The following is a 27637-nucleotide window of genomic DNA, read 5'->3' on the forward strand; positions in this document are numbered from 1 at the left end:
CTGGAAAAAATCCTGAAACCTCCACAAAACACGGGTTTACATATGCACAGTCTATGCTCTGCTATTTAGCTACACTCCTAACCCCCTGCTTTGGACACATGTTTCGCAAAAGATCTACAAAATTCCAGCACTGAAGTGGGTGCTGGAACTTGGAAACTAGGGCAGGGCCACCCTGGTATACTGTTTATGCACTTGGAGTTTAGTGGTGGGGCGTAAATGGATGATGAACTTAGAAGGCGGATGTGGGATCAGGCTGCCAGGAGAGCCCACCAGGGTGGCTTAATCATTTCTGATGTTTCCATGTTTTTTTTCCCCCCTCTGATGGGAAAGTAGAGAAATATAATTAGTCTCTCCAAAGTGCTTTGTTTTTTTAGGTATTGTGTGTGGCATGTTAGCATTGAAGTCAAAGTTCTGGGAGTTGTTTCTGTAGACTTGGAGCAGTAAAAGAAGCGAGGTGCATTGTGGGTACGCAGGCAGTATGGGAGAGAGGATGAGCTGTACTGCAATGTGGTAGTGATCAGGTCTGGTAGGGTCCCAACTCCTCCTTTCAGATGAAGGGAAAGGAAGTTAGTGAAGTTGGGTACAATTTGAGATCGTGTGGATGAATTTGTCAATGAATTTGAAAAGTAAGGATGAATTTGAATTTGTCAGTGGTCATTCATGCTTTACTAGTTTAGGAACATAGAGGTGTGAGTGATCTGGGGTTACAAACTTATGCTAATTAACTTTCAACAACAATGAGATGGCTTTGACTTTCTTGTGTAAAATTTTTTCAAAAAGAAATGACAAAGTGTCTTCTAATACTATAATATGTGTAATCCTAATGCAGTTGGTAATCACAACACGTTTACTCTCCTTTAAGATGGAGAGTAGTTCACAGCTGTATTTAGTTTACAAGAGGATTTTCATCTCTATTGAAATGTTGCTTTCTGTTTAAATAGATTATCTGCTATGTCTTCCCATTAGATGGTCATGGAGCAGGGAGATTGGTTGATTGGAGGAGATCTTCAAGTCCTGGACCGAATTTACTGGCATGATGGGCTTGATCAGTATCGCCTCACTCCTACTGAGCTCAAGCAGAAGTTTAAAGATATGAATGCTGGTAAGATGTACTCCCAGTAAGACCTAAAGAGACTCCTTGGAAAGAAAGTTCCAGAAGTGTTTTTCTAATGTTTAACCTGGAGCTAAGGAAAGGTACATGTCATAATGGAATATGTGAGGAAAAGTTGGGAATCAAAACCAACCAGTGTAGTTTTGCTGTATTTGTGTAACTATCTAACATCATGGAAAGTGGATGGCAAATAACAAATGGACCATTTACTTATTATAAAACCCCTATGTTAAAACTGAATGGAACATAGAACAGAATTTATTTGGATAGTTCACTGACATCGATCTGTTTATATCACAGGATGTCTTATATCAGCTGAGGGTTTCCTTAGCAACAAGTAATGAAACAACAGAACTCTTATGATGTTTACTCCATTTAAACAGTGTTTGCTGTGTGTCTGTGTATGCCAGCATGCCAGGTGCTGAGGACCCATAAATCAATATGAGAGGAGCCTAGGATATACACATTAAATAGTAACAGAGACACATTAAATAGTAACAGAAAGAAAATTGTTTAAGAATAGATCAGTAGTCACTGCTTTTGCATCATTTCTAAGTTTGGATGAAATGGAGCAGTATGACAAGAAGGGACATTTTAGATGTTATTGTCTTATACATTTTGATGTGTTCCAGTGAAGACTTTTTTTTTTAACGACATTCTCACATAGCTAAGAATGGCATACAGCCTCCCAAGTGGTGGGAGGATATGTATGTATTACCATGCTTGGCTTCAGTGCAGGACTTTCAGCTCAACCTTTCTGCCACCAGGGTGTGTGTGTGTGTGTGTGTGTGTGTGTGTGTGTGTGTGTGTGTGTGTGTGTTGGTTCTGGGGCTTGAACTCAAGGCCTCAAATGAGTCACTTACATCTGTGCTCTATAGTTCCTGCCCACTCTGCCTCATTCATTCACATTCCTACTTGGTCTCTTGAGATTAGAGGGTGGGACCCCTTTTGCCCTCTGACTTTATTAATTCTTTTTCTCTGAAGTTGAAGCAAATATTGACTTAATATCCAGGAACTTCTCTGAGTGAGTGCTACACTTGGTGGTTACTATTTTCTTCTTTCTTGCTGACATGAATTGGGCCTATTTGATAAATGAGTAATAATTGATATATGTCAGTAATGCCACCAGTTCTCATTAGTGTATGACTTAGGGTCAGTTCTGGCCATTCAGATGTGAGGGAAAGGGCTTCTAACAAAAAGTTTCCATCCTGAAAAGATACTGGCTAATGGCGAAAATGACAACATTAATACAAACCCATCTTTTCCCATCTCATCACTTTCCTATTAGAATGCTGTCATGTGAGAATAAAATTTTGATATCTCCTCTAGCTGTCTTTTGTTTTGTTTTTTGTTACTGGTCCTGGATTCAGGCACTGGGCACTGGGCCTGAGCTTCTTTTGCTCAAGGCTAGCACTCCGCCACTTGAGCTATAGCTCCACTTCCAGCTTTTTTGGTAGTTAATTGGAGATAAGAATTCCATGGACTTTCCTAAGCTGATTGTCAGATCTCAGCCTCCTGTGGCTGCAGGTGAGTCACTGGTACCTGGCCCGGTAGCTGTTTTCTGTCTATGAGAATATCAAATATATGAGCTCATGTCCTCAACCCTGTTTTTGATCTGAAACCTTGTCATCATCTATCTCCAGATTTCTCTCTCTCCCTTTATTTTTTTCTTGCCAGTCTTGGTGCTTGAACTCAGGTCCTGGGCACTGTCCCTGAGCTCCTTTTGGTCAAGGCTAGCACTCTACCACTTGAACCACTACACCACTTATGGCTTTTTCTGTTTATGTGGTACTGAGGAATTGAACTCAGGGCTTCATGCTTGTAAGGCAAGCATTCTACCACTAAGCTACATTCCCATAGTTGAACTGTAACAGATTTCTTGTGGCTCTTCTGTTATTTGCAGTCAACAAGAAAGTTTATTACAATGAACTGTACGTTTTTTCTGGTGAACACAGCACAGGCACATGTAATGGAGGACTTGCTAAGATTACCTTAGTTTAGTATTTATTGACAAAATTTGAATTTGTATCTGAAGTTGATAGTCAATAAATTAATTATTGGCACTGTAAAGAGGTCTTATCATGGAATTATTATTGGTAATTAGACATTTTTAGTATTACATCTATTTTTGCACACTTCTTTGGTAGCCAGGCATTTTAAGTCATTTGGAGAGTTGGTTGCACAATGAGTGATTGGAGCTTTGGTTTAAGTATCTGAGAGCCAGTTTTTAGCTTGATGTCAAACAACAAAGATTTGTAGTGTTGTTTTGTTTTTTTTTTTTTGCTTTTCCACTTTAGACTAAGACAAATAAGCAACAGATCAAGGAATTTACTTTGTTGTTCCTGTTCATTCTTTTAGGATTCCAGTAATTCATGTGTTGCTGGGCTCTAGGAGAAAAAAAGCGAGATTACTGTTTATTTACTTTTGCCTACCTTCTTTTCTTACCTTTTCTTCTCTCTTCTCCTCTGATGTTGGAAATATTTTGATGTAGGTCCTGTGTACAACATTCGTGCAGTCAGTTTTGCTGTTTCTAGGCCATTCCATAGCTGGCGGGATGGGAAGGTTTGTAGGACATATCCCCACCATTGATTGCAAGGCGATATACTTCCAGATGGTTGATTCTTTGAATCCTGATGATGACCAATATCCTGGGGAGGACGAATTAAGCCAAGTAAGGGCCTGTTAGCATTTATTATACTCAGAGTGTTGGTGTCCCGTTGATTACAAAAGGAAAAGCTTACATAATTTCTTTCAGACTAGCTCACGGCAGTACAGGGCTGAACACATTTGACAAAGCTTTGTGGAGTTGCTGAATTGCAGGCTATATTTTATGTGAATGATTGGAGATGTTGGAAGGATATTTAGGGGTGCTTTCTACAAAGTCAGTGGGCTTTCTTTTTTTTTTTTTTTTGGCCAGTCCTGGGCCTCGGACTCAGGGCCTGAGCACTGTCCCTGGCTTCCTTTTTGCTCAAGGCTAGCACTCTGCCACTTGAGCCACAGCGCCACTTCTGGCCGTTTTCTGTATATGTGGTGCTGGGGAATCGAACCCAGGGCCTCATGTATACGAGGCAAGCTCTCTTGCCACTAGGCCATATCCCCAGCCCATCTACAAAGTCAGTGGGCTTTCTTGACTGTAAAGACCACTGAGTTAGAGAGGTTCTGAAATTGATGGGAAGAGCCTTATGTGGTGGCACATCATAGCAGCTATATATGTAAAAATATTTTCATTACTTTTTTGTCTCTGTACTCTGCCAACTTACTTTCCACTCCCCCACCCCCATGTCAGTCCTGCACAGTCCTGTTAGGCTAATTTTCTATAGGCCACTAATGATTATTTCACTTTACACTTAAAAAATGTATGTGATAACCAATGTCCTCCTGAACTGGGTGTTCAACATGATAATATTGGACTTGGTTTTATGTTTAGTTGCCTGCACCTTCTATATTTGACAAAGAGGATGCTTCTCAGACATATCCCTGCTGTCCTACTTCTACATTCTATCTACCATCCATCTGTCTGTATCTATCTATCTATCTATCTATCTATCTATCTATCTATCTATCTATCTATCTATCTATCTATATCTATCTGTAGCTAACTGTATCTATCCATCCATCCATTATCTATCTACCTAGCATCTATCTATCTATCTATCTATCTATCTATCTATCTATCTATCTATCTATCTATCTCTGGGGATTAGATTGGGCCTTGTGTTTGTTAAACAAGCTTTTCAATACTATCACCTGTATCTCAAGGCTGAATAATTTTAAATACTTGTATATTTAATATTAAGGCATTCCTGTGCTTTGTACATAATGTTATTTCCTAGCTGAAAAGGAAGTTTTGGTCAGTTATAAATTGTGGCTTAAGGATCCAGGGACTAGTGGCTCATGCCTGTAATCCTAGCTACTCAGGAGGCTTAGATCTGAGGATCTCACAGTTCAAAGCTAGCCCAGGAATGAAAGTCCATGAGACTCTTTTCTCCTATTAAACACCAGAAAACTGGAAGTGGCACTGTGTTTGAAAGTGGTACAGGGCTAGCCTCAAGTGAAAAAGCTCAAGGCCTGGAGTTCAAGCCCTACAACTGACAGAAAATAAAAACAAGAAACACAACTAAGGACTTCCAATAATAAAAATAATTCTGTAAACATTAGGTAATATAGGATGTGGCAGAAGGAAAAAACACCATTTGAAACCTGTACCGTAGCATTCTTCCAGTGCTTTTGGAGAGAGTTGGAATAGAAACTGATTGAAGAAGTTGTCTCCTTTTTGGCTATTAGGGGAACGAAGATGTTCTTCTCTGAGTCAGACTTGGGTTAGCAGGGTGGCATGGTGTGCCAATTGTTTTGAGGACAGTAAATACAGAGTTTATCTAAATGGATTATTCCCGCTTTCTGAAATTACTCTGTATCCCAAAAGAACCATGGTTTCTGCCCAAAGTCTCTTGACAGCAAGCATCATGGAGGAATGAAGCCAGAGATATAAGCAGGATGTAGTTAATCACCTTATTTAATCTTTCAGTTTTCCTTGTTTGATCAGTAGCAACCATATGCATAAGGGATATGAGCACCATTACTAAACCATCATCTAAAACCTGGTATCACAAAACAAAATAAAGTTCAAGCCAACCAAAGCTAATTAAGTAGCTCAGCATAATGAGCCTACTTGGATAAGTTAGTAAAAGTTTGCAACTACCATTATCTCTATTGTTTTGTCTCTTTATTTGTTTATTTGTTTTGTTTTTGTTGCCAGTCCTGGGCCTTGGGCTCAGGGCCTGAGCACTGTCCCTGGCTTCTTTTTGCTCAAGGCTAGCACTCTACCACTTGAGCCACAGCGCCACTTCTGGCTTTTATCTATATATGTGGTGCTGAGGAATCGAACCCAGGGCTTCATGTATACGAGGTAAGCACTTTACCACTAGGCCATATCCCCAGCCCCGTTTTGTCTCTTTTTAATAAAACAGTATCATCTTGGTTCTTGTGGCGGAATGAATCTGGTGGGTCATTGAATCACAATCCAGGAATTTATATGTGGTATAAGAAGTTGAGCTGAGATGTTAGTGTATAAAAGACAGTGTGGCCTTTATTCTCATTTCCTGTAGATACATAGAGTGACTATTATAAATGTTGGATTATTACATTGCATATCTTCAAGCATGTAAGAATTATGTACAGTAGAATGTATACTGTGATGGTCTAGAATAAAGCTGTGTACACTTCCACACATGTCTAAGTCTGAGCATGCAAATGTTTGCTTAATGCTAAACATCAAGCTTCAGGAAGACTTGTTTATCCTGTAGAAGGTAGTTTCAGAAATCCTTAACAATGGAAATTCTCTTTGCAGATGCTGTCTTTGCATTTCAGTTACGCAACCCAGTCCACAATGGGCACGCTCTGTTAATGCAGGATACCCACAAGCAACTTCTAGAGAGAGGCTACCGGCGCCCTGTCCTCCTTCTTCATCCTCTGGGTGGCTGGACAAAGGATGACGATGTTCCTTTGATGTGGCGCATGAAACAGCATGCTGCTGTGTTGGAGGAAGGGATACTGAATCCTGAAACCACAGTAGTGGCCATCTTTCCATCCCCCATGATGTATGCTGGACCAACTGAGGTAGAGTGCTTTTTGAAATGGTCACTGCAGCTGTGCTAATCTTATTCCTGTTAACATATTACAATATTTATATTACCATTGGATGCATTGCTTTTACTCTGATGGGAAAATCTATTCCAAACACGGGACAGATCTGAGTACTCTTGCTGTCAGGAATGTTCTCTAGCTGTATCCCCCAAGCCTCCTTGGCAGGGGAAGGTGGGGAGAGTTTTCTGTGGTTCTTGGTCCCGGCTATAAGGGAGGTGGACAGTTATCTATAGACAGAGTCTGGGTGAGGCTAAGAAGGTATAATACAGGCCACTACCTGTATTACAACGTACATTGCATACAAAACTAATCCTATTCCTTTAACAAAGTACTAGGTCCTGAGGCTGAACTGGCTTGATTTTGCTTTTACTGAATTTTGCAAGAGCTAAAGGGATATCACTGAGAAGAGAAGCATGGTATCTAGGTCAGTCAGCTTTCTGCCACTATGACAAAAACCTGAGACTATCAACAGGGAAGGTGTATTTGGCTCATAGATTCAGACACACTTCATCATCAGTTGGCCTTGTTGCTTTTGAACCTGTGGTCAGACAGCACACATGGAAGAAGTGTGTAGTGGAACCAGACCATTCATGTTAAGGCTGGGAAGGGAGAGAGGTCCTGAGAGGGGCCGAGGTCCTATTATCCCTCTTAAGGGATGTGACACTAATGACCAAACAACTCCCATTAGGCTCTACCTCCTAAAGTTTCTACCACCTCCCGTGTCAAAGTGGAGACCAAGCTTCTAACATATGAGTTCACTTGGTGTGAACTTTCCATCTCCAAACTTAGCATTCTTCCCTTGGTCCCTAGAAGCTTGTGTCCATCTTCCAGTACAAAATGCATTCAGTGTCTCAGAAAAGTATTCAGAAGATGTCTTCATCTGTTCTTTGATGTATAATGGAACATAATTGAGTTAGGAAGTAAAATCACTTCTTGGATGGGGTGGGGTGGAGGAGAGTTTTGGAATTCTACTCTTATTCCAAAGAAATATTTGGGATGTTTTTTATATCTGTATATATTTAAAAAGAAGAAGAAGAAAGTTAAGTTTTAGCTTCAAGGCAGGGTAGGGTTTTTTTTTTCTTTGTAAATATTTGTTGAATGAATGAATACATCAGTGAGTGACCTCAAAAATAATGGGTGGGAAATTCCCAGCCAGCTTCTTGTTGAGTTTTCAAGAATGGAATGCACATTATTATTGAATTCCTTTTCATCTCTGCCTTAAAGGGAGATGAATTCACTTAGATTTATCTGAGAGGCAAGCTTGGTTTTAAAGGATCCAAGGAATTTAATGGTGCAAACAATATGATATCTTCCTCTTAGCAAAAAACAAAACTAAAAGAGAATTCAAGGCCATGTGATTATTATTTGAGCTCAAGCCTAAAATTTTTTTATTGCTGTTTAGTTATTAAGTTGCGTACTCTGTTACCTCTTTATCCAAGAAAAACAGACAAAAACAGCAGTAATGATTAAAATCTACTCAATTCTTTATATCTGTCCAGCCTAAATAATGCATTTAAATTACCATGTTAGATAAAACTCATGTTTTATTCTTTTGGTTAGTGTTATGTGTTCATCTAGCAATAACCCTTTGTATTTACTAGAGACCAGCATGATTTCTAGTTCTTGTATCTTAAGAAAGAACTCATTGTTTTGGAAGCAAAGTAGCAGTTTTGTTCCACTAGTTCTTCTATTAGTGCTGATGACAACATTGCATCATCATCTTAAGGGTGGTCTAAAGTTCTTTTGACTTAATGGATGAATGTTTTTTAATGTAAGAATGACCCAAATAAATTTTAAGCCAGATGCAAATAATTTATTTTATTTTAGGTGTATATTTATTTTTGGCTCTGCTGAAGTTTGAACTTGGAGCCATATTACTTAAGACAGGCCTGTAGCTTCTTTTCCTTAGTTATTTTTTCAGTAGGGTCTCATGATTTTTGCCTGTGTAAACTGCTTTTAAAAAGGTGGAGAATATAGCTGAGCACAAGTGGCTCACGCTCACTCTTGCAATCCTCTCTACTCAGGAGGCTGAGATCTGAGGATCACAGTTCAAAGCCAGCCTGGGCAGGAAAGTCTGTGAGCCTCTTATCTCCAATTAGCCACTAGAAAACTGGAAGTGATTCAAAGTAGTAGAGTGCTAGCCTTGAGCAAAAGAGCTCAGGGAAGTGCCCATGTCCCACGTTCAAGCTCTACAAACTACCAGAAAACAAACCCAAAACAAAACGAAACCAAAGGTGAGAGTAGCAGATAGAAAAGTAATACCATAGTCAGTGATGCAAAAAGATAGTCTCTCTCTTTTTTCTTCTTTATGCTGGTACTGGGGCTTGAACTCAGTACCTGTGTGCTGTCCATTAGCTTATTATTATTATTATTTTTACTCAAGGCTAGTATACTACTACTTTGAGCTACAGGTACACTTTCAGCTATTTTTTTCTGGTTAATTGGAGATAAGAGTCTCATGAACTTCCCTACCCAGGATGGCTTCAAACTGCAATCCTCAGATCTCAGCCTCCTGAATACCCAAGATTAAAAGCATGACCCACCAGTGCCTGACAAGATATTCTCTTGAGAGAATATTTCAGATGGTTAGGCAGCCTTCTTTGGCTAAATGGGGAAGATTTTTATGTCTTATGACTTCAGAATGAGGTGTGTTTGTGAAGAAAAACTTACAAGACCTAGAAAAGATAAATGTTAAACAGGGCTCCAGGAGCCTGAGATCTGAGGATTGCAGTTTGAAGCCAGCTGGGGAAGGAAAGTCCATGAGACATTTATCTCCAATTAACACACACACACACACACACACACACACACACACACACACACACACACACACACACACACACACACGTGGTGGCTCAAATAGTAGAGACTAGCCTTGAGCACAAAAAGAAGCTAAGTGACAGTGCCCAGGCCACAGGTTCAATCCCCACAACCAACAACAGCAAAAACAAAACAAAAACCCTCTTCTTTCTACTCCCTTTGAGTTATATCTGTTTTCTCATGTCCAGGGCCACAGACCCAGTCCACTTGTGCTGAAGATGGTGTATCTTTGGGAAACAGACCAAGAACAGGGATTGGATTCAAGAGATTTATTAGGGAATGCTCTTGGGATCAACTGGCCTTTGGATTGCCCAGTGTTTTGCTGTGGACATTAATACTGGCATGAAGATTTCGGCCTATGACTTTTTGTGTGAACACAATCTTTTTACCTGTGTTGGCCTTGATCCTGCTGATATCCACCTCCTGAGTAGCTAGGAGTAGCCACCTATGTCTGGCAAAGGTTAAGGAGCTCAATAGACAGATTTATCTAGATTGTTTCTGGAGAGAGGTAGTTAGATCCATCACAGATGGACACCCAAAGCCAAGGTTACAAAATGCAAAGCTGCCTGACTAGAATTAGATCAAGGACATGGTCTTTGTTCATTTAAAGCCATCAAGACACCAAGCTGGGACTGTAACTCCATGGCTTAGACACTGCTGGGCAGAGCCCACCCTACTGCACCGCCCTTCTCCCTGCAAGGCAGGCATATTCCTTCCACCAGGGCTCATCACGGCCCAGCACCTCGAAATAGCCTTGTCCTTGGCAGTCAGAGAGAGGACAGAGAAGTTAGCACTCAGGGTACCTACTCAAGAGTTTGCAGGGTTTCTAGGAAAGAGTATATAAACACCTTCAAGTTGTATCTTCCTGTAATCTCTGCCAGGAGTATAAATTAGGAGCTAAGAGGTTTGATTCTTGTCAAGAAACCCCAGGTCTGGTACCGAAGAAAAAGGCTGTTTTAACTTTCTGAACTTGTAAGGGATAAACTTTAGCAATTCTAGTAAACTTCTCAATATTTGGAGCTATGAAATGGATCATCAGTGTTTATTGCCTGGCAGGATATAGCTGTTAGATTGAATGCTGTAAGAGAAACTGTCCATTTCTTTTTGTCTAGTGCCTCGCTTGTGTGTTTAACTTATTTGCTGCCTTTAAAGAGAAGAATTTTCTTGTAATAAAAAAAACACCCTCATTTTTTTGTAGCTTTTCCAGTGACATCAGGAAAAAGTCTGCCAGGAATACTTATTTGCCAACTCGTAATAATAAAATAAAAACAATGACTCTTCCTTTAATCGTTATTTCTGTAGGTCATTTAGAAGGCATTGGTACCAGATTTGTTTCCTTAGCACAAATGCTTTTCAGAACAATGAACAGCTGTTAAGACTATTTGGTTATCAACAGGATGTTCCTCATTTTCCAGTCTATAAAGATTTAATTGCTTGATCCCCAAATTCCATTTTAGGAATGGGATAGGGGAGCATATGGTGGAGAGATTACGTTTCCAATGCTTAAAATGGTGCTATGAATGTACATTTTTAAAAATCTGCGAGTAATTAATTACAATACAGGAAAATCATCATGTCTCATATCATTAAATACCAAATCTATTTTTTAAGGAATACATAAGGTTTTCTAAGACCTATAATGGCAGCAAAGTGCTGAAAGTAAGATGTATGTGGGGATGTACATGAACATCTATGTCTTGGGTTTATAAAATGCTAATGAAGATTATTAGTTAACTTTAATGGGGGAGATGCATTGTTGGAAGTTGACACTTTGCCATCACGAAAATGATGCAGTGTTAAAGACTCCTTTGTAGAAATGGAGTCTCTGTGAGCACATACCTTAGAACAGGACAAGAGGAACAAGACTGCCCAATGAATGCCTGTGTAGATTTGTTAATTAGGTTATGTTTTATAGCAGTATCTGGGACAGTTAAGTAGGGTATCTGGTACAGTATAAACCTGCCCTTCCTATAAGCACTAGGCACGAGTTCCCAGTGGCCTACAGAAATATTACTTCTTTTTTTTTTTTTTTTTTAGGGCCAGTCCTGGGCCTTGGACTCAGGGCCTGAGCACTGTCCCTGGCTTCTTCCCGCTCAAGGCTAGCACTCTGCCACCTGAGCCACAGCGCCCCTTCTGGCCATTTTCCATATATGTGGTGCTGGGGAATCGAACCAAGAGCTTCATGTGTAGGAGGCAAGCAGTCTTGCCACTAGGCCATATTCCCAGCCCCAGAAATATTACTTCTTGAGATCTGAGCCTAATTATTCAAGCCATCTGCTCCTGAGTTGTAGTGGTGGCTTTGACCTTCTTGGATGTCTTTGACGATTCTTCTGCTTATTTATTTTAGTTACATGTTTCTTGTGTGGAACACCCAGGTTTACAAAATCTCATCTGAAATCTTTGTAGTAAAATGTGAAACTTGATCATGTTTGCTACTATTTATTTTGAAAAACAAACAAACATTGCTGGAGAATAAATGAAAAGATCTTACATGGGCTTTGGGTACATTGAATTAGCTTATTTATGCATTTGGTTAATGGTGCTCTATCATCATTTGTCCATGAATTGATTGTTTTTTTATAAATTTGGATTGTGTATCCATTTGCATTAAATGAACAACTATGAATTGCTGTGACCTGAAAATGTAATTCCTCACATCTACCAGGTCCCCTAACAGTTTCATTGTCTGCTGCCCCTCTCTTCTCTCAAAATTAGAGCTGATCATTGCCCATTGCTCAGTGACCTTAGTAAGGTCACCAATTGTTCTAGGCTCCAGCTTCTTCTCTTGTGTTAAAAAAGTAAGAGGATTTGAGTTAAATGATCAGAGCTTCCTGACATACTAGAATTAAGTCAGTCATTTCCAGTTTACCAACCTTTTGGTGTTGGAATGATAGATGAAAATATTTAATAAGCAAATTAACTTCACTTAAGTTCAGAGAACTTAAACTGCCTTTTAACTTAACTCAGTATAGTGGCTGCTAATTTCCATGGGGCAGAGAAGATTTTCCATTGGAAGGGAGTTGCAAAGTGGTTAAGATTCTGACCAACTCCTTGATAAAAGTTGAGTTTGAATTAGCAGAGGTCTTCAGTGTGTACTTTCTGTGTAGGGGTTGAGAGTGACCAAAGTTTTTATGCATAGCTGGATCTGAGTAGATGGAGGCAGAGGTGCATAAAGTAATATGTAGGGAACAAGCACCTGTTAGCATCTTGTTTTGTCCTCTTTCTTATAGAACCTGTCATAGCTCAGTAAAGAACTATTAGAGGTGTAGTAGGGAAAAAAAAATCTAGTTATAGGACTGTGAGGAGTCTTCTCTGTTTAGTTGGTAGGTAGTAGAAAAGAACCAGAAGAGTGCCAGGGAGGCCTTTTAGGGGCCACATCTGGAAGAGTTGCCTATATCACTTTGGCTGTATTCCTTGGCTAGACTTGAGCTACATAGCTGCATTTCAAGAGAGGATGGAAAGAGAAGTAAACCATGATGTGCTTACAAAGAAGGATAAGAAGACCAAGGTAAATAGAAACAAGTATGTGGAAAACAAAGCAAATTCCCCCCCTGCTCCCCCTGCCCTCTCCAAACCCACAACCAAACAAAACATCAAGACAATCATTAACTCTAGGAAAAGAGGTAGTTGCATGAAGAGGGGAAGCATAATAAAGTAACACTTATTATATATTTGTTACATACCAGGTACTTCCAAGTTATCACATTCTCTTTATTTCCCTTAAAATTCGGAGAGAAATACTGTAATCCCTATTTTGTAGGTGATTTTACTAAAAATATTGGTAATACTGTGTTGAATAAATGAAATGAGAAGCAAGGGCCAAATATCATCTTTTTTTTTTCAAGTATCATCTTTTATAGCACCAAATTGAAATGCTAGGAGAATAATGTCTGTATTATAAATTACCTAGGTTTTACTGGTTGGGACAAAGCAGTGTATGCATGCTGTTTGAAAGTATGGAGTGAATAATAGTAAAAAACAACTTAAAAAGAAATAAAAAAGGAACAACTTGAAAAGGTGAAACCAAATTGGTTCAGGTTTGGACCAAGTCAAATGTGGGGTATGACATTAGCTTTGTACTCCTTCACTTTATTAAACTCAGCTCATAAAACTGCAAGTTCCTGATACAAGAGAAATTATCAAGATAGAAAAAATGAAAACAAGCCAATAACAATGTCTGGCAATGCATTTCTAGTAGTCATGGTTTATGCCTTATTTTCATTTGGTACAGTGAGGATCACATGAATCCCAATCTTACACCAAAGGGAGAGCTATGTCTGGGTTTATCCTAAATTTTCTTGACTACATTGATTAACCATTGAGGGTTTAGCTCTTTTCAAATAAACTGGAAATGATTCTGAAGTTTCAAAGTTCCCACTATGCTTAATTTTTGTTTTTAAATGATGGATTTAAATGTGGAAGCATAGACTCCGAAGTTAGCTTGGGATGGCTGTTTACTGATAAACATCCTCTTGAACAGTAGGGATTTAATTACATGATTTTCTCAGTACTAGCTTATGTAAGGAAGCATATAGCTTAAGCCATTTTTTTCTAGTAGTTTTTTAACCTGTTGAAAGTGTAATATAGAGAAAAGATTTAAGTGTGCATGTCTCTATGAATTTACACCTAGCACCTGAATCTCAGATCAGACATTTCCTGAAACATTTCCATCATCTCCAGAGCTCCTCATAATTGCTTCCTCCAAGGTATAAACACTGCTGTCACTTCTAACTTCATGGAGTGGATGTTGAGTGGTACAAATGACGTTTCATAGTTGTATAAAGGCACGCTCAGACACATAAGTATATTCACATATTTCTTCTAAGTACATAATATATAAATACATATATATCCACATACATTTGTGGATGTCATTTTTGGGGGGTAATTTTGTTTCTGGGTTTTGAAGAGGATGCATTTAAGTTTATTAAGCCTTCTGTTGTTTGGTAATGAACATCCCATGCACTTATTATCCATTTACTCCTTCACATTCTTGCACATAAAAACAAAGTCATCACCGGGCATTGTGGCTCATGCCTATAATCCTAGCTATTCAGGAAGCCGAGATCTGAGCCTCAAGATCAAAGCCAGCCCTGACAGGAAAGTCCATGAGATAGATAGTAATCTCCAATTTGCTACCAAAAAACCAGAATTGGAGCTGTGTGTGGCTCAAGTGGTAGAGTGTCGGCCTTGAGCGCAAAAACTAAGAGGCAATGCCCAGGTTCTGAGTTCAAAAGGGGCCCCAAGTACCCAGTACAAAATGAAAAAGCCTAGTCATCTAATCTGCAACTTTCATTCTAGGTTCAGTGGCATTGCAGAGCACGGATGGTGGCAGGGGCTAACTTTTACATTGTTGGAAGAGACCCTGCTGGCATGCCTCACCCAGAAACAGGAAAAGATCTCTATGAACCAACCCATGGCGCCAAGGTGCTGACTATGGCTCCTGGCCTAATCACTCTGGAAATAGTTCCCTTTCGAGTTGCAGCTTACAACAAGAAAAAGAAGCGCATGGATTACTATGACTCCGACCAGTAAGTTCTACATTCTCTGAGACACTTTGGGGACAAGTCAGTCTGCTCCCAGGGCTTGGCTTATTGTCTCCTTTTTACAACTCTTCTGATGACAGGCTTTTGGTACTCAGTTCAGAGAAAAGCAGGTGAAGAAACTAATTTCTCATTCTAGAAATTAGAAGTAGAAATGAAAATTGAATCTGTTTTGTGCCTTATTGCTTCAGGACTTTTGTGGGGTAGTTGTTAAGGGGGCAGTATTGATATTTCTGTGCCCACTATGTCTGATGCCAAATCTTAAGTACAAATCATTGATGGAATAAGTAATCATTGATGGAATAAGTATTTATTCATCTCCCTTTCACTGACAGAACTATATTTGTTACTCTCTGAGGAGAGTATCTGTAAGTATTACACTCTGTAAGTATAAAGTGAATTGTGATGCGGTAGAATCCTAGGTAACTAGCTCTACTCCAGTGTTGGCTGTGTGAGGTGATGTGTGTTTACCATCTTGTTTCTTTATCTCTGGAAGGATGGCAGTGGCCCAGGCAATTTCCTCCTGGCTCAGAATCTGTAGGGTTTTGTTGTTCGTTATGATTGGGTTTTTGTTGTGTTGCCCAGGCTGGGCTTAGCCTTGTCATTCCCTCAGCCTCAGCCTCCTGAGGAGTGGGGATGCACGCCACTATGTCAGGGTGTAGTTCTTCTCACAACCTTTAGTACATCATTTATACATAGGAGTTTATACATAGGAGTGTAAATACATAAAACATGCTTGATTTTCCATTTTATGAGTGTTAATTCTACTGAGGTCCTGACTGAAAACCGACTGTGGCCTAGAACCTTTTACTCTACAAGCTCTTGTTCTTCTTGCACTCAAATTGGCAATTATTCCATATAAAGAATAATGTTCACTGTGACCCAACCTATTCATTTGATGTGGTCCATTTTGTCATACTTGAAGACAAGAAAGTGAATGAAATCTTTTAAAGACTAAAACAGTATTCTTTTGCCTAAAGGGACTCAGAATTCTTTCCCCATTTAATTTCTTAGGGACAGATAAGTTGTCTGGTTTAAAAAAATACTATTATTGCCACTGGAGCTTCGAGAGCTTATTTTCTCATATAAGGAGATTCATAATTTTGGAGACTAGTACGCTTTTAGCTAATAATAGGCTTTTCTGAGTGATGAACTGTAGCTAAAATACAAGAAAGTCTGAGGAAAGCTAAGGAACAGAAAAGAGAGTCTTAACTGGGGCAGGCAGTGTAAAAGGACTCCTTGCTGTTTCCTGGTCTAGGTGTAGAATTTAAGATCGGAGCTATTCTAGTCTGCTTGCTGAAGATTCACATGTGACCCAGATGCCAGGACATGTGTGAGCCATACCAAGAGAAAACTTGCAACTAGCCAGAATGTTTTTATCTATATACAAAATCAGGTTTGCCAGCACCTATGAATAGTTCTAAATCACACTGGGTTTATTTAGCTTTAAAAATGTATGTGTGTGTATACATACATATATGCATACATATGTATGTATATATATTATATGCAGGCATTTCTGTATATATGCACTATCATTTCACCATCTATATAAGTGGTATACCAGGAGTTATTAACTGACTTTTTCCACTAAGCTTATGAAACAAGAATTTTAAGAAAAACATTAGCAATTATAGTAAACTTTTAACTGTATTACCACAAAAGTGATTGAAGCCTTGAAATATACATTATGAAGGAAAGTAGAAATATTTTGGGTACAATCTGCCCTTTTGTGGTTAAATTTCTGTAGGCCACCATGGAAGAGTCTAATTTTCTTAGTCTGTGGAGAGTCCTACCCAGTAAGAATCCCTGAGGGAGGGTAACAATGCCTTCTCCCAGATCTATAGAACGCATGGTGTCATATAGTATGCTGACATGGAAGACCTTTCACTTCTCACTTATTTGTTTAGTTTTCATTCAAGAAGTTATGGACATTATGTCCATAATGTCTGAGAATTATCATGAACCACATTAGGTCAGTTAGATAGCAGCAAGAAGGAGTAAGGAGAGAGAAATAAAATCATCCTGCCAGAGGCTGGATACACTTAGATGAGTTTCCATTTTATTGCATTATGAAAGCAAAGCCAAGTGAGAAAGGACTTGAGCATTTCTCTTACACTTCTTTGATTGGTACGTTTCTTTACGGTGGTTCCTTTGCGACCATGGTCAGCTGGTTTAGTCACATACAGGACCACAGAAACCCATCTGTATATAGTTGACTGATGTGTTTGTAAGCCCCTGATAACTTTGATGTTTGGTCAAATCTGTATAGTATTGCTTTAAGTTTCTCTTTTAATCATTCAAAACTAAATAATTACATCAGTTCTCATAAGATTTTCCAGAGATGAATTCTATATTAGTTACATGAGTGGCTCATTTCCTTGGAATTTTTTTTGGGTTACCAAATCTTAATAAGTTATAACTTGGGAAGCTTTAAAACTGCCATAGTTTTCTAGCTTTTTGTATTTGTGTTCAAATATAATTAAGTTGATGGGAATATGTTGGAAAGTGATTAAAATTTTGTGGAAAGGCGATAGTCTTTGATGTAGTGAGAAAACACAGTTATTAATTATGCACATATGAGGTTGTCTCTGTTTGATTAATGGATGTTACTCAATTCCAGCTTTTATGTAATTAATGATTTTGTAGCTTTTGATTTGATTAAATACTAGTGTAAGACAAGGCTTAGGGGGGGAAATTTCATGAAGATTTCAGGCAAGATATTATTGATAGCAGCTATGATATAATCATCTGTTTACATTTAGGAAGTTAAAGAGATTCATGTTAGCTATACTCGGGTGCTCAAGAAAATACAGTTTTAGGACTATACAAGCATATTCTTGAAGATATTGCAAGCTTTGAGATACTCTGATTCTTTCTTTCTTTCTTTTTTTTTTTTTGGCCAGTCCTGGGCCTTGGACTCAGGGCCTGAGCACTGTCCCTGGCTTCTTTTTGCTCAAGGCTAGCACTCTGCCACTTGAGCCACAGCGCCACTTCTGGCCATTTTCTGTATATGTGGTGCTGGGGAATTGAACCCAGGGCTTCATGTATACGAGGCAAGCGCTCTTGCCACTAGGCTATATCCCCAGCCCTCTTTCTTTTCTTTTTTGATTGTGCGCATCTTTCAAGACTTTCCCCCCGTCTTTTGTATGCTTTTCATGGGAAAGCTCACCGATTACTCTTAAGCTTATGGGTCGGTGTTTCCCAGTTGCTAACTTCTTGAGACAAATCTCTACAAGTATACCATCTTAAAACAACATGGAGGGATATGGCCTAGTGGCGAGAGTGCGTGCCTCAAATACATGAAGCCCTGGGTTCAATTTCCCAGCACCACATATATAGGAAATGGCCAGAAGTGGTGCTGTGGCTCAAGTGGCAGAGGGCTAGCCTTGAGCAAAAAGAAGCCAGGGACAGTGCTCAGGCCCTGAGTCCCATCCCCAGGACTGGCAAAAAAAACACAAAAGACATGGATGTATCCTGTTGTCTCTCTTTAGGTTAAAAGACTGAGTAGGCTTGCCTGTGTTCTTTGGCCAGGCTGGGTTCCTCTATGAGGGCCTATTTCCATGAAGAATTTGGGAGATTCTATTCTTTAGAGTTGTACAGCTGGGGTTCCAGCAGTCTTAGAAGCTATTGGCTGCTGCAGGGTGGGGGGCATCACTGTAGCCCTTTCCCTGCAGTACCCTGCCTCTCAGTAGTACAATCTCCTTTGCATGGTATTGCTCTCATGCCTCAAATTTCTCCGACTTCCCTTTTGATTTTAGCTGAGAAAATGTTTCGCTTTTAAAGGGCTTAGTTTGGTCTACTTAGGTTATTTTTATGATTTTTTTAAAAGTTCAAGCAATTAATAACTTTATTACATCTGCAAAGCCCATTTTGCTTTTCAGCAATGGTGACACCAATGAGTAAAGGGGATCAGGGCCATTTTTGAGTTCTGTTTACCACACTAGTGGGCATTTTCTGCTTAGATTTCTTGGTATCCTTTACTCTTAGAATACTTCCAAGAACTAAATTTCTTAATGTACTTGTTTTTACATTATACAAAACTTAACATCCTTTACAGTTCATCTTCTCCTTTATAGTTCAGTCTTCTCCTCCAAGTCTTGTCTTAATGACTATTTCAGGATTTCCGGTGTGTTTTCATTATTTCCCTTGCTACACATGGTCTGCAATACACAGCTTTCTGATAGGATGTCAGGGAACTGTCTTTTCTATTGATGCTCAAAATGCTTTGGTGTCTTTTAATTTTCATATTCCTTCTGTGGAGCCTGATTGTATATTTATGGATGTATTGATGGCATCATCTCATATTTTTGTAAGTGTTGCACATATTTTATTGAGGGGGAGCTACTTCATGAGCATTAACAGATAAGACCTAATTTTAAATCACTTACATTATTTTCTTTGTTCCATCATATATTTGAATTCTAATTAGGGATAACATGTATTTCTGAAAATCAGATTACACGTCATACTTTATGATTGATTTGGTATTGAGGTTGATATATTGAAATTAATGTAAAACATTGACTTGGCTGTGCATTATTCATTTATTCACTACTTATTGTGTCTTTTTTACGTACATACCATAGTTAGAAGTGGAACCTGTAGTTGGAAACTGCCAGAGGTTGTTGTTGTCCCCCAAATTCTAGAGTGATGAGTGCTTAACAGAAGAGTAGCTAACTCTGCTGGCACTCAGATCTGGACAAGTCTGGGGTATCAGGGATGGGTTCCTGGACAAGTGAAAAAGAGAATAACATTCTAGGGAAGAGGACAGTGTATAGCTAAGTCCTTAAAGGGATTTGGAAGAACAATAGAATAAATGGGGGATATGAGATAGTCAAGGACCAGATAAGGCAATTATTTGAAAGGTTAGAATTGGAATAGGTCAACATTTTTAAAAGATTTGGGTTGTCACAGTGCAGCTTGGATAGAAGTAAGTTTTCTGATATATAAGCAAGTTTTTGAATATATGTTCAAGTTTCTGGTAAAGAGACAGGTTAATTTTGTAGATTCACTCTCCTATCAATTAACTAAAAGGTTGAATATATTAAAATATTTTAATAAAAATGAGCTATGAACCTGACAAGAGCCATAATAATAATAAGGACCATAGTGCCAAACCCTTAAATGAGTGCTGAGTTTGATAAAAGCTGAGCATTGAAGTAACTACTGGACCTAGAAAATGTGAGCATTCGTTTTCATGGCCTCCTAGTGTTAGATGAGACAGAAAAAAGCCCAAGTCTGGGCCTCATTAATGTGGAGATTCAACAGTATTCTGGGTGTGTCTGTGGTGGTGTTACCAGAGAGGGTTATTAGATCAAGAAGGCTCTGATGTAATGGCTCTTTTAATCTCTTGATAGAGTCATCATAGGATGGCGTTATAGGCAGGTGATGAAAGATAGGGCGAGGGGCCTGGTTTCAGGGGAAGTAGCTCACTGTCACTGTCATTGTCTCCCCACTTCCTGTCCGAAGTGATGCGAGCTCCTCCCCTGTCCCCTTCTTTCTTTACGACTGAAGGCTCTGCAGCTGTGAGCCAATGTAAATATTCCCGTTAATTGTTCTTTCAGATAACTTGGACATAGTGATGACAAAAGTTAACTAATTCACCAATGCCATTCTTTTTGTGTGGTTTGCTCTTATTCCTAGTTGAGTTTCTAATAGAATCGGGGTCCTACTTAATAATTTGCATTGTTAATTTTCATGAGCATGTTTTCTGTGGGATGTGAATTTCTCTGTGAAGGTTCTGGTGGCTCCAGAGTTCAGGGTTTGGTATGACACTGAGCTGTAGGTTCTTGTGGTTGTCATGTGCAGGGCAGCGTTGACTGATGAACCTTGTGAAGGCTTCTCCTATGCTGCAAAATGGCTTCCTTATGGCACACTCAGGCCCTCAGGTGTCACTGAGGTATCGTTTGCTTCACAATTTCTTCCTAGTCCTTTCCCCTGAAAACATCGAGTGTCGTGTCTGTCTATGCCAATAGATGTTGCTCTGTTCAGATCTGGCAAGGGTGGGATTCATGTGTTGTAAAAATATAAACTAGCATTTTTTTAGCGTGCTATTTAGCAACATTTTTCAGCCATGCTGCGCATGATAGGCTATTTGCTTGGAGAAGGGACATAAGATGGTAAAAGTCATCATGGTTAAGGATTTTTGGATTATAGTAAGATTGGCCTATTTGGAGACTTACATTCTTCTGGATTAGTTTGTCATTCCATAGGGTAAATAGATTCTTTTAATCTCTACAGATTCTTTTACAATTATATTTATAACTGAACTGGGCATTTTGAGCATACTAAAAGTGCTGGGGTTTGAATAAACAGTGATGGTATAAAACATTATAATAAACATATGTCTAAACAACAGAAAACCAAATAGTGCACACAGAAATCCTGGAGACAAAAGTAAAGGAAATTAATGAATACAATAAAAGCAATGTTCTTTTTCTCTAGAATTCAGTACATGAGTTCTGGTGTAACTCTTGATAATTTAATTCTTTGGACTATCATTTTTTTTTTCAAAATTCTAGGAATGTATTAGTCAAATTTTGATTCCTGTAACAAAAACACCTGAGATAATCAACTTAAAAAGATGAAAAGTTTATTTAGACTCATGCATTAGAGGTTTCAGCCCATGGTCTGTTGGCTGTGATGTATTTGAAACTTCCTACTTGGCTCCACCTGCCAAAGGCTTCCACAACTTTGCCCAGGTGCCAAGCAGAGAACCGAACCATGCCTTCCTGGGCCTTTGGGAGGTACTCTAGACCCAGATCATAGCATACATTTTCAGACTATACAACGGCCTATCTTCAGTGAAAAGCAGTACACAGGAAGTAACACCTTGAGCAATACTTTGCTCCTCCCAGTAGACCACAGAGTCTGAAAAGAGGAAAATGTAGCACAACTGAATTTAGCCATTGTCTCCTAGCAAATAAATACTCAAGAGTTAAATGACTGGACATCTGAAACCTTTTTTTTTTTAAAAAAAAAAAACAATAATGATTTTATTATTTCAATATTAAATTAATTGTGAAAAGCAAGGCAACATTCATTTTATCTCTGAATCTTTCCAAATAAATTAGCAGAGAAAGGAAAAGAAGAGCTCCTGTAAAGAAGGTTTATATTCATTAATGAATGAGGTAGTGATTTTCATAACTTTACTCATATATAGCTACTAAAATGCTTATATACTCTGTGAGTATTATTAACATTCAGTATATTTCTAGAGGTCCAGGGGGGAAAAAAGATAGTGATTAAGCAACAGAAATAATCATGGTATACCAGATGTCTTTGAGGTTGCTCTGATTGGAAGATAGTAGAGAAGTTGTTATTGCTTCTTCTGGCCTTTCACTAGAGCCTGGAATACAACTATGAATATATAAGGAAGAATCAGCATAAGTGTGTGTACTCACATTGTGGAAACACCATTGCCTTAAGAAAGGATTTTAATCACTCATACATCAAATTTAAACTGAATGTTGTGTGAAATTTATCATGGTTTTGTAAATCTTCTGCTACTGGCAGCAATGGCAATGGAAACCCTACTAAGTCTTTATCTGAAAGCTTTTGAGAGTAGCTTTTTAAAAGACAAGGTCCATTCTTGAGTAAGCAAAGCCTTTGTTCTAGAAGATGTACAATGGTGTAGGCCTTTTTTGTTGTTGTTGGTTGTGGTGCTTGAACTCAGGGCCTGGGTGCTGTCCCTGAGCTCTTGTGCTCAAGGCAAGTGCTCTACCACTTTGAGCTGCAGCACTACTTCTGGTTTTCTGGTGGTTAATTGGAGACAGGAGATAAGAATGTCATGGACTTTTCTGCCTGGGCTGATTTTGAACAGCGATCCTCAGATTGTAGTCTCCTGAGTAGCTAGGATTCTAGGCGTGAGTCACCATTGCCAGACATGTAGATTTTTTATCTGAAAGTGCAGATGCTCTAAATTCTACACATAGAATATTTATGGCTCCTTTCAGACCTGCCCATTGCCATTCAGTTTAAAACCCTTGTGTTATTCTTTTATTTTTTTCAAATTTTTATTATCAAACTGATGTACAGAGAGGTTACAGTTTCATACCCCTTGTGTTATTCTATGATAGGTTGTAGATTTCATGACACTTGCGGTGAAGGATATTGAGTCAGTTTTTGATGTCACTTTAGGAAGACTCTGGGACTTCATTGTTCACTGAATATCTAATAGGAGCTGTTCAGTAGCCTTTATAAAATATAGGTGCTGATGGGCATGATGAATCAAAGAATTTGGTTAAGTAGATTCAACATCATTCAATTTTTCATATATTTTCAGTTGATCTAGGTTAGAAAATAATATTTGTCAAAATTGCCATACCAAGCAGATACCAAGCAGTGCTTTTTTTTGTTGTTGTTGTTGTTGTTGGTCATGGGGCTTGAACTCTGGGTCTGGGCACTATCCCTGCTCTTCAAGTCAAGGATAGTGCTCTACCACTTGAGCCATAGAGCTACTTGCAGTTTTCTGGTGATTAATTGGAGATAAGAGTCTTACAGACTTTCTTGCCCAGGCTGGCTTTGAACCGTGACCCTCAGATCTCAACCTCCTGAGTAATAACTAGGATTACAGGCGTGAGCCACCAGCTCCCAGCTAGTACTTAGTTTTTTTTTTTTTGGCCAGTCCTGGGCCTTGGACTCAGGGGCCTGAGCACCGTCCCTGGCTTCTTCCCGCTCAAGGCTAGCACTCCGCCACTTGAGCCACAGCGCTGCTTCTGGCCGTTTTTCCGTATATGTGGTGCTGGGGAATCGAACCTAGGGCCTCGTGTATCCGAGGCAGGCACTCTTGCCACTAGGCTATATCCCCAGCCCCAGTTTTTTTTTTTTTAATTCTCTGAAAGAAAGCTTCAAATAACTATCCATCTAATTTCAAAGAGAACATTTTAAATCTCAGACTTCAGAATTCTTGGGCTGGGATATAGTACCTAATGTTCATGAGGCTCTGAGTTTCTTCCTTAGTGCAACAAACAACAAAATTAGTATTTTAATATATTCTAAATAACCTTCCTTCACATTAAATGAACAGGTAATTGGAATTCCCAAATGATTCACTAGATTCATTTATCAGTTACCACCACTGGTTTTATAGTTCTGTTGAAGGAGAAGTTCCTTTTGGCTTCCTTGAATGACTTATCATCTAGTTAGGATCTTTAAGAAGCTGGGCTAATTGAATGTGAACCTTCAAAAGCTACAATTGCGGGGCCATCTGCCCACCCTGGCTCTCGTCCGTGTGAACAGCTTGAGCTTGTGGCTCTGCTGGTCACGTATGTGGATGGAGGGACAGCAGATGGTTGTGAAGATTTAAAATCGTCAGCAAGTGGCCAAGAGTCATTGCACTGTGGGTTTTGTCAAGATGCTGGCCACATGTGGTTAGTGTGTTTATTGAGGGTTCCACGTAGGCTGTGAGCTGTCATGTTCTATTTTTCCTTCCCTGCTGTTCTAACCCTTTCCCCTTTGTTTCTTAAGAACTTGCATTCTGTCTGCTGTCGATTATAGGAAGCTGTAACCAAGTGGTTCTGAAAAAGGAAAAAAACCCCAAACATGCCTGTGTTTCTTTTTCCAGGTGCCCTGCAGGATTGGTTAATCAGGGCAATGAAATGATCCTAATTAGAATTTCTTTGTAGAGAAAGCCTAAAGTCCTTTATTTAGTAGCCCTTTCTGCTTCTGGCAAATTCCTGATTATTCATAGGTAACATTGTAGAGTTCATTTTTAAAACCATGCCAGAAGTTTCTCAATTTTTATTTGATTGAATTATTTCTGCAAAATGATGACCATTTAAAGATGTAGTGCTACATGCGAAAATTAGGAAATTTCATTATAGAGTATCATGGTGCTTGTGTCAAGACCTGGAGCCTAGCTTCTGATGGGAAGTAAAAATCCTTACGTAACAGAGATGGAAAGACACACCAGAGTGAGGCTGAAGGAAATGTGTTTTGGGCGGAGTGGAACCCGTACCATGTGGAAACAGAAACTTGTGTCATTTGGTGAAGAAATGCTGTGGCATGCAGGGCAGATGGAGTGTGAAATAGCTTCAGGGAAAGAGGTGCCCAGGGACCTTGGTTTAGAAAAGCAATTTCACGAGGAATGCAGGCAGCCTTCTGGATTTCAGATCGTTTGGCATTCTGGGGCAAAGAAAGGACTTGAATTGGTTTGGCTTCATTGTTTTAATCAAAAAGTTCAGGCAGAGTTGTCCAGCAAGCTGCTTGCCTGCTTCCTTCTTACTATCATCAAGAGCAAGCACTTAATGTGTGTTGCGTGTTTTTTCTATTTCTGAAACTAAGCAGGTTTAAAATTTATCTCGCCCTGAAGCTTTCAGGTCATAGTTTCCCCCAGTGAAACTCATTTAGGAAGCGGATAAGTGAAACATCCAATCAGTATTTAATTAAATGATTCTCAGCAAAGCTAAGCAATTTTCTATCAGGCTGGAGGGAGCGATTTTTTTTTAAGTTGTTATACAGGTGATGCACAGAGTGGTTACAGTTACATTTGCCAGGTACAGAGTACATTTCTTTGGGGGCACCCCTTTCCTTCCTTTCTCCTAAGTTTTTCTTTTTAGAGAAAGCATTGTTAGATACAGTTGGCAAGATGAACAGAACCTTTTCATGCACACCCACACAACACTTCCGGTCAGCCTTTGCTTGCCCAGCCCCACCCCGAGGTTTAGCATCTCTGGCCCAAAGATGACTATGTAACAGATGGATTCCCACACAGGTTCTTCTCATCTGTACAAGGCAGCCTGCCATCTGTGCTAGGTTGAGCCCATCCAGCTGTAACCATCCGTCTTTTTCTCCTTCTGGATCCTTCTCTCTCCCCTCTCCTTGTTAGAGCCCCTCCTTCTGTATCCCAGACCCTTTTATTGGCTTTTCTTCCTTTTCATTTCCTTTTTTTTTTTAATAATTACTTATTTATTGTCAAAGTGATGTACAGAGGGGTTACAGTTTCATACATAAGGCCATGGGTACATTTCTTATACTATTTGTTACCTCCTCCCTCATTACCCCCTCCTTTTTTTGTGACTTCCCTCCTCTCTTCTCTCATCCTTGACATTTATTTTCTTTTCCCATGTACTTAAGACTCCCTTCCTTCTTTAACCATACTCATGTTTTTATCTCACTCTGAACCTTCCCGTTTCATAAGATTCTACAATGATCTCAATAAAAAAATTCTGTAAGAATTTTTTTCCTAGTTCTAAAACTGGATAATATTCAATAATGTGATATTTTGCTGAATGACAAAATTGACATCAGATGGATACTTTTTTCCATTGAACTAGTCTAATAATCCAATAAGCACAGAGAGAACAAATGCTTTTTAAAAAAGTCTTGCAGTAAACTGCCTCAAACTTTCATTTTATTTTCTCCTTTCAGCCATGAAGACTTTGAATTCATCTCAGGAACACGAATGCGCAAACTTGCCCGAGAAGGACAGAAACCTCCAGAAGGCTTCATGGCTCCCAAGGCTTGGACTGTGTTGACGGAGTACTATAAGTCCTTAGAGAAGGCTTAGATGGCTAACCTGTCACTCCACCTGTGACACTTCACAGAGTACCACAGGGACCACAGAGCCACTCGTGGCATTTCTTTGTGGTTGTGTGCGTGTTGGGATGTGTTACTAAAACAGACTTATCTTCTTCCTTTACTTGCTATTGTGTTGTTTATGCCTTATAAGCTCTGTTTTGAACTATGTAACCCACTGCTGGTTTTAATGTATCTTTTCCACTTATTCTACTTAATATTCTTACAATACGATTTTTAAATCTTGTCTTTTTATATTATATTTATGCCTCTGTCTCATAACTTTTTTTTTTCAAGCTATCCTATTAGTTCTAACTAGTGATATATAGAATGTCACTTTCTTTACTTAGGAAAGAGAAGGGGGGAAAGTCACTAAGCAAGAAACTTGGCTAGAACTTGTTTCTGGGAATTTTACAAGACATCTGTAACAATTAATTTTTTTTCTACATTAAAAATGTAAGCTGCTTCTTTTCTGCCTTCCAGCTAATGATCTTTCAGCTCTTATAATCTAAAGTGTTCTTACAATCTGTGTAAGCTCTGGACAAATTCCTTTATTCAATAAAATTAATTTTTTTGGCTTCTTATTTATATGGTACTTTCTGTAATGTTTCCTCCTTGTGAAAAATGCCCAGTAGAGGAGGAAACTACAGGTATGTGGCAGGGGTACAGCATTCTGCCCTCCAGGCTTTTTTTTTTTTCCACACAGTGAAATTCAGAACACTGTGAGCCTGTATTGCATATTGTTTAGTAAGAAAATAGTAAAGTATTCTTAGTCTACCTAAATACTGAATACTTTCTCCAACCATGTCTCTCGTTAGTATGGCTGGGTTCAGCTCAGGCTCCTGTGCCTGTCAGGCAGATGCTCTGCCATTGAACCATGCCCCCAGCCCTTTGGGCTTCATTTTTCAAGTAGAGTTCAAGTTTATTTCCCACACTGGCCTGCATTGAACTTTTTCTCTTTACTCTGACTGAATAGCTGGACTGACAAGACATGTGCTTC

At 39.2% G+C, this 27637-nt stretch overlaps 1 protein-coding gene across 1 annotated transcript in view; it reads left to right on the plus strand.

Moving 5' to 3' along the window:
* The window catches only part of Papss1 (3'-phosphoadenosine 5'-phosphosulfate synthase 1), a 59999-nt gene extending 32778 nt beyond the window's left edge, over window positions 1–27221 (plus strand). Inside the window, exons 9-12 of the mRNA XM_048333385.1 lie at window positions 967–1102; window positions 6459–6727; window positions 14876–15105; window positions 26491–27221. Of these exons, the coding sequence (XP_048189342.1) occupies window positions 967–1102; window positions 6459–6727; window positions 14876–15105; window positions 26491–26629 (774 nt within the window). The 3' untranslated portion in view covers window positions 26630–27221. The remainder of the gene's footprint in view (window positions 1–966; window positions 1103–6458; window positions 6728–14875; window positions 15106–26490) is intronic.
* Window positions 27222–27637: the final 416 nt, after the last annotated feature.

The sequence above is a fragment of the Perognathus longimembris genome, chromosome 24 (genome assembly GCF_023159225.1).
Source record: "Perognathus longimembris pacificus isolate PPM17 chromosome 24, ASM2315922v1, whole genome shotgun sequence".
Lineage (NCBI taxonomy): Eukaryota > Metazoa > Chordata > Mammalia > Rodentia > Heteromyidae > Perognathus > Perognathus longimembris.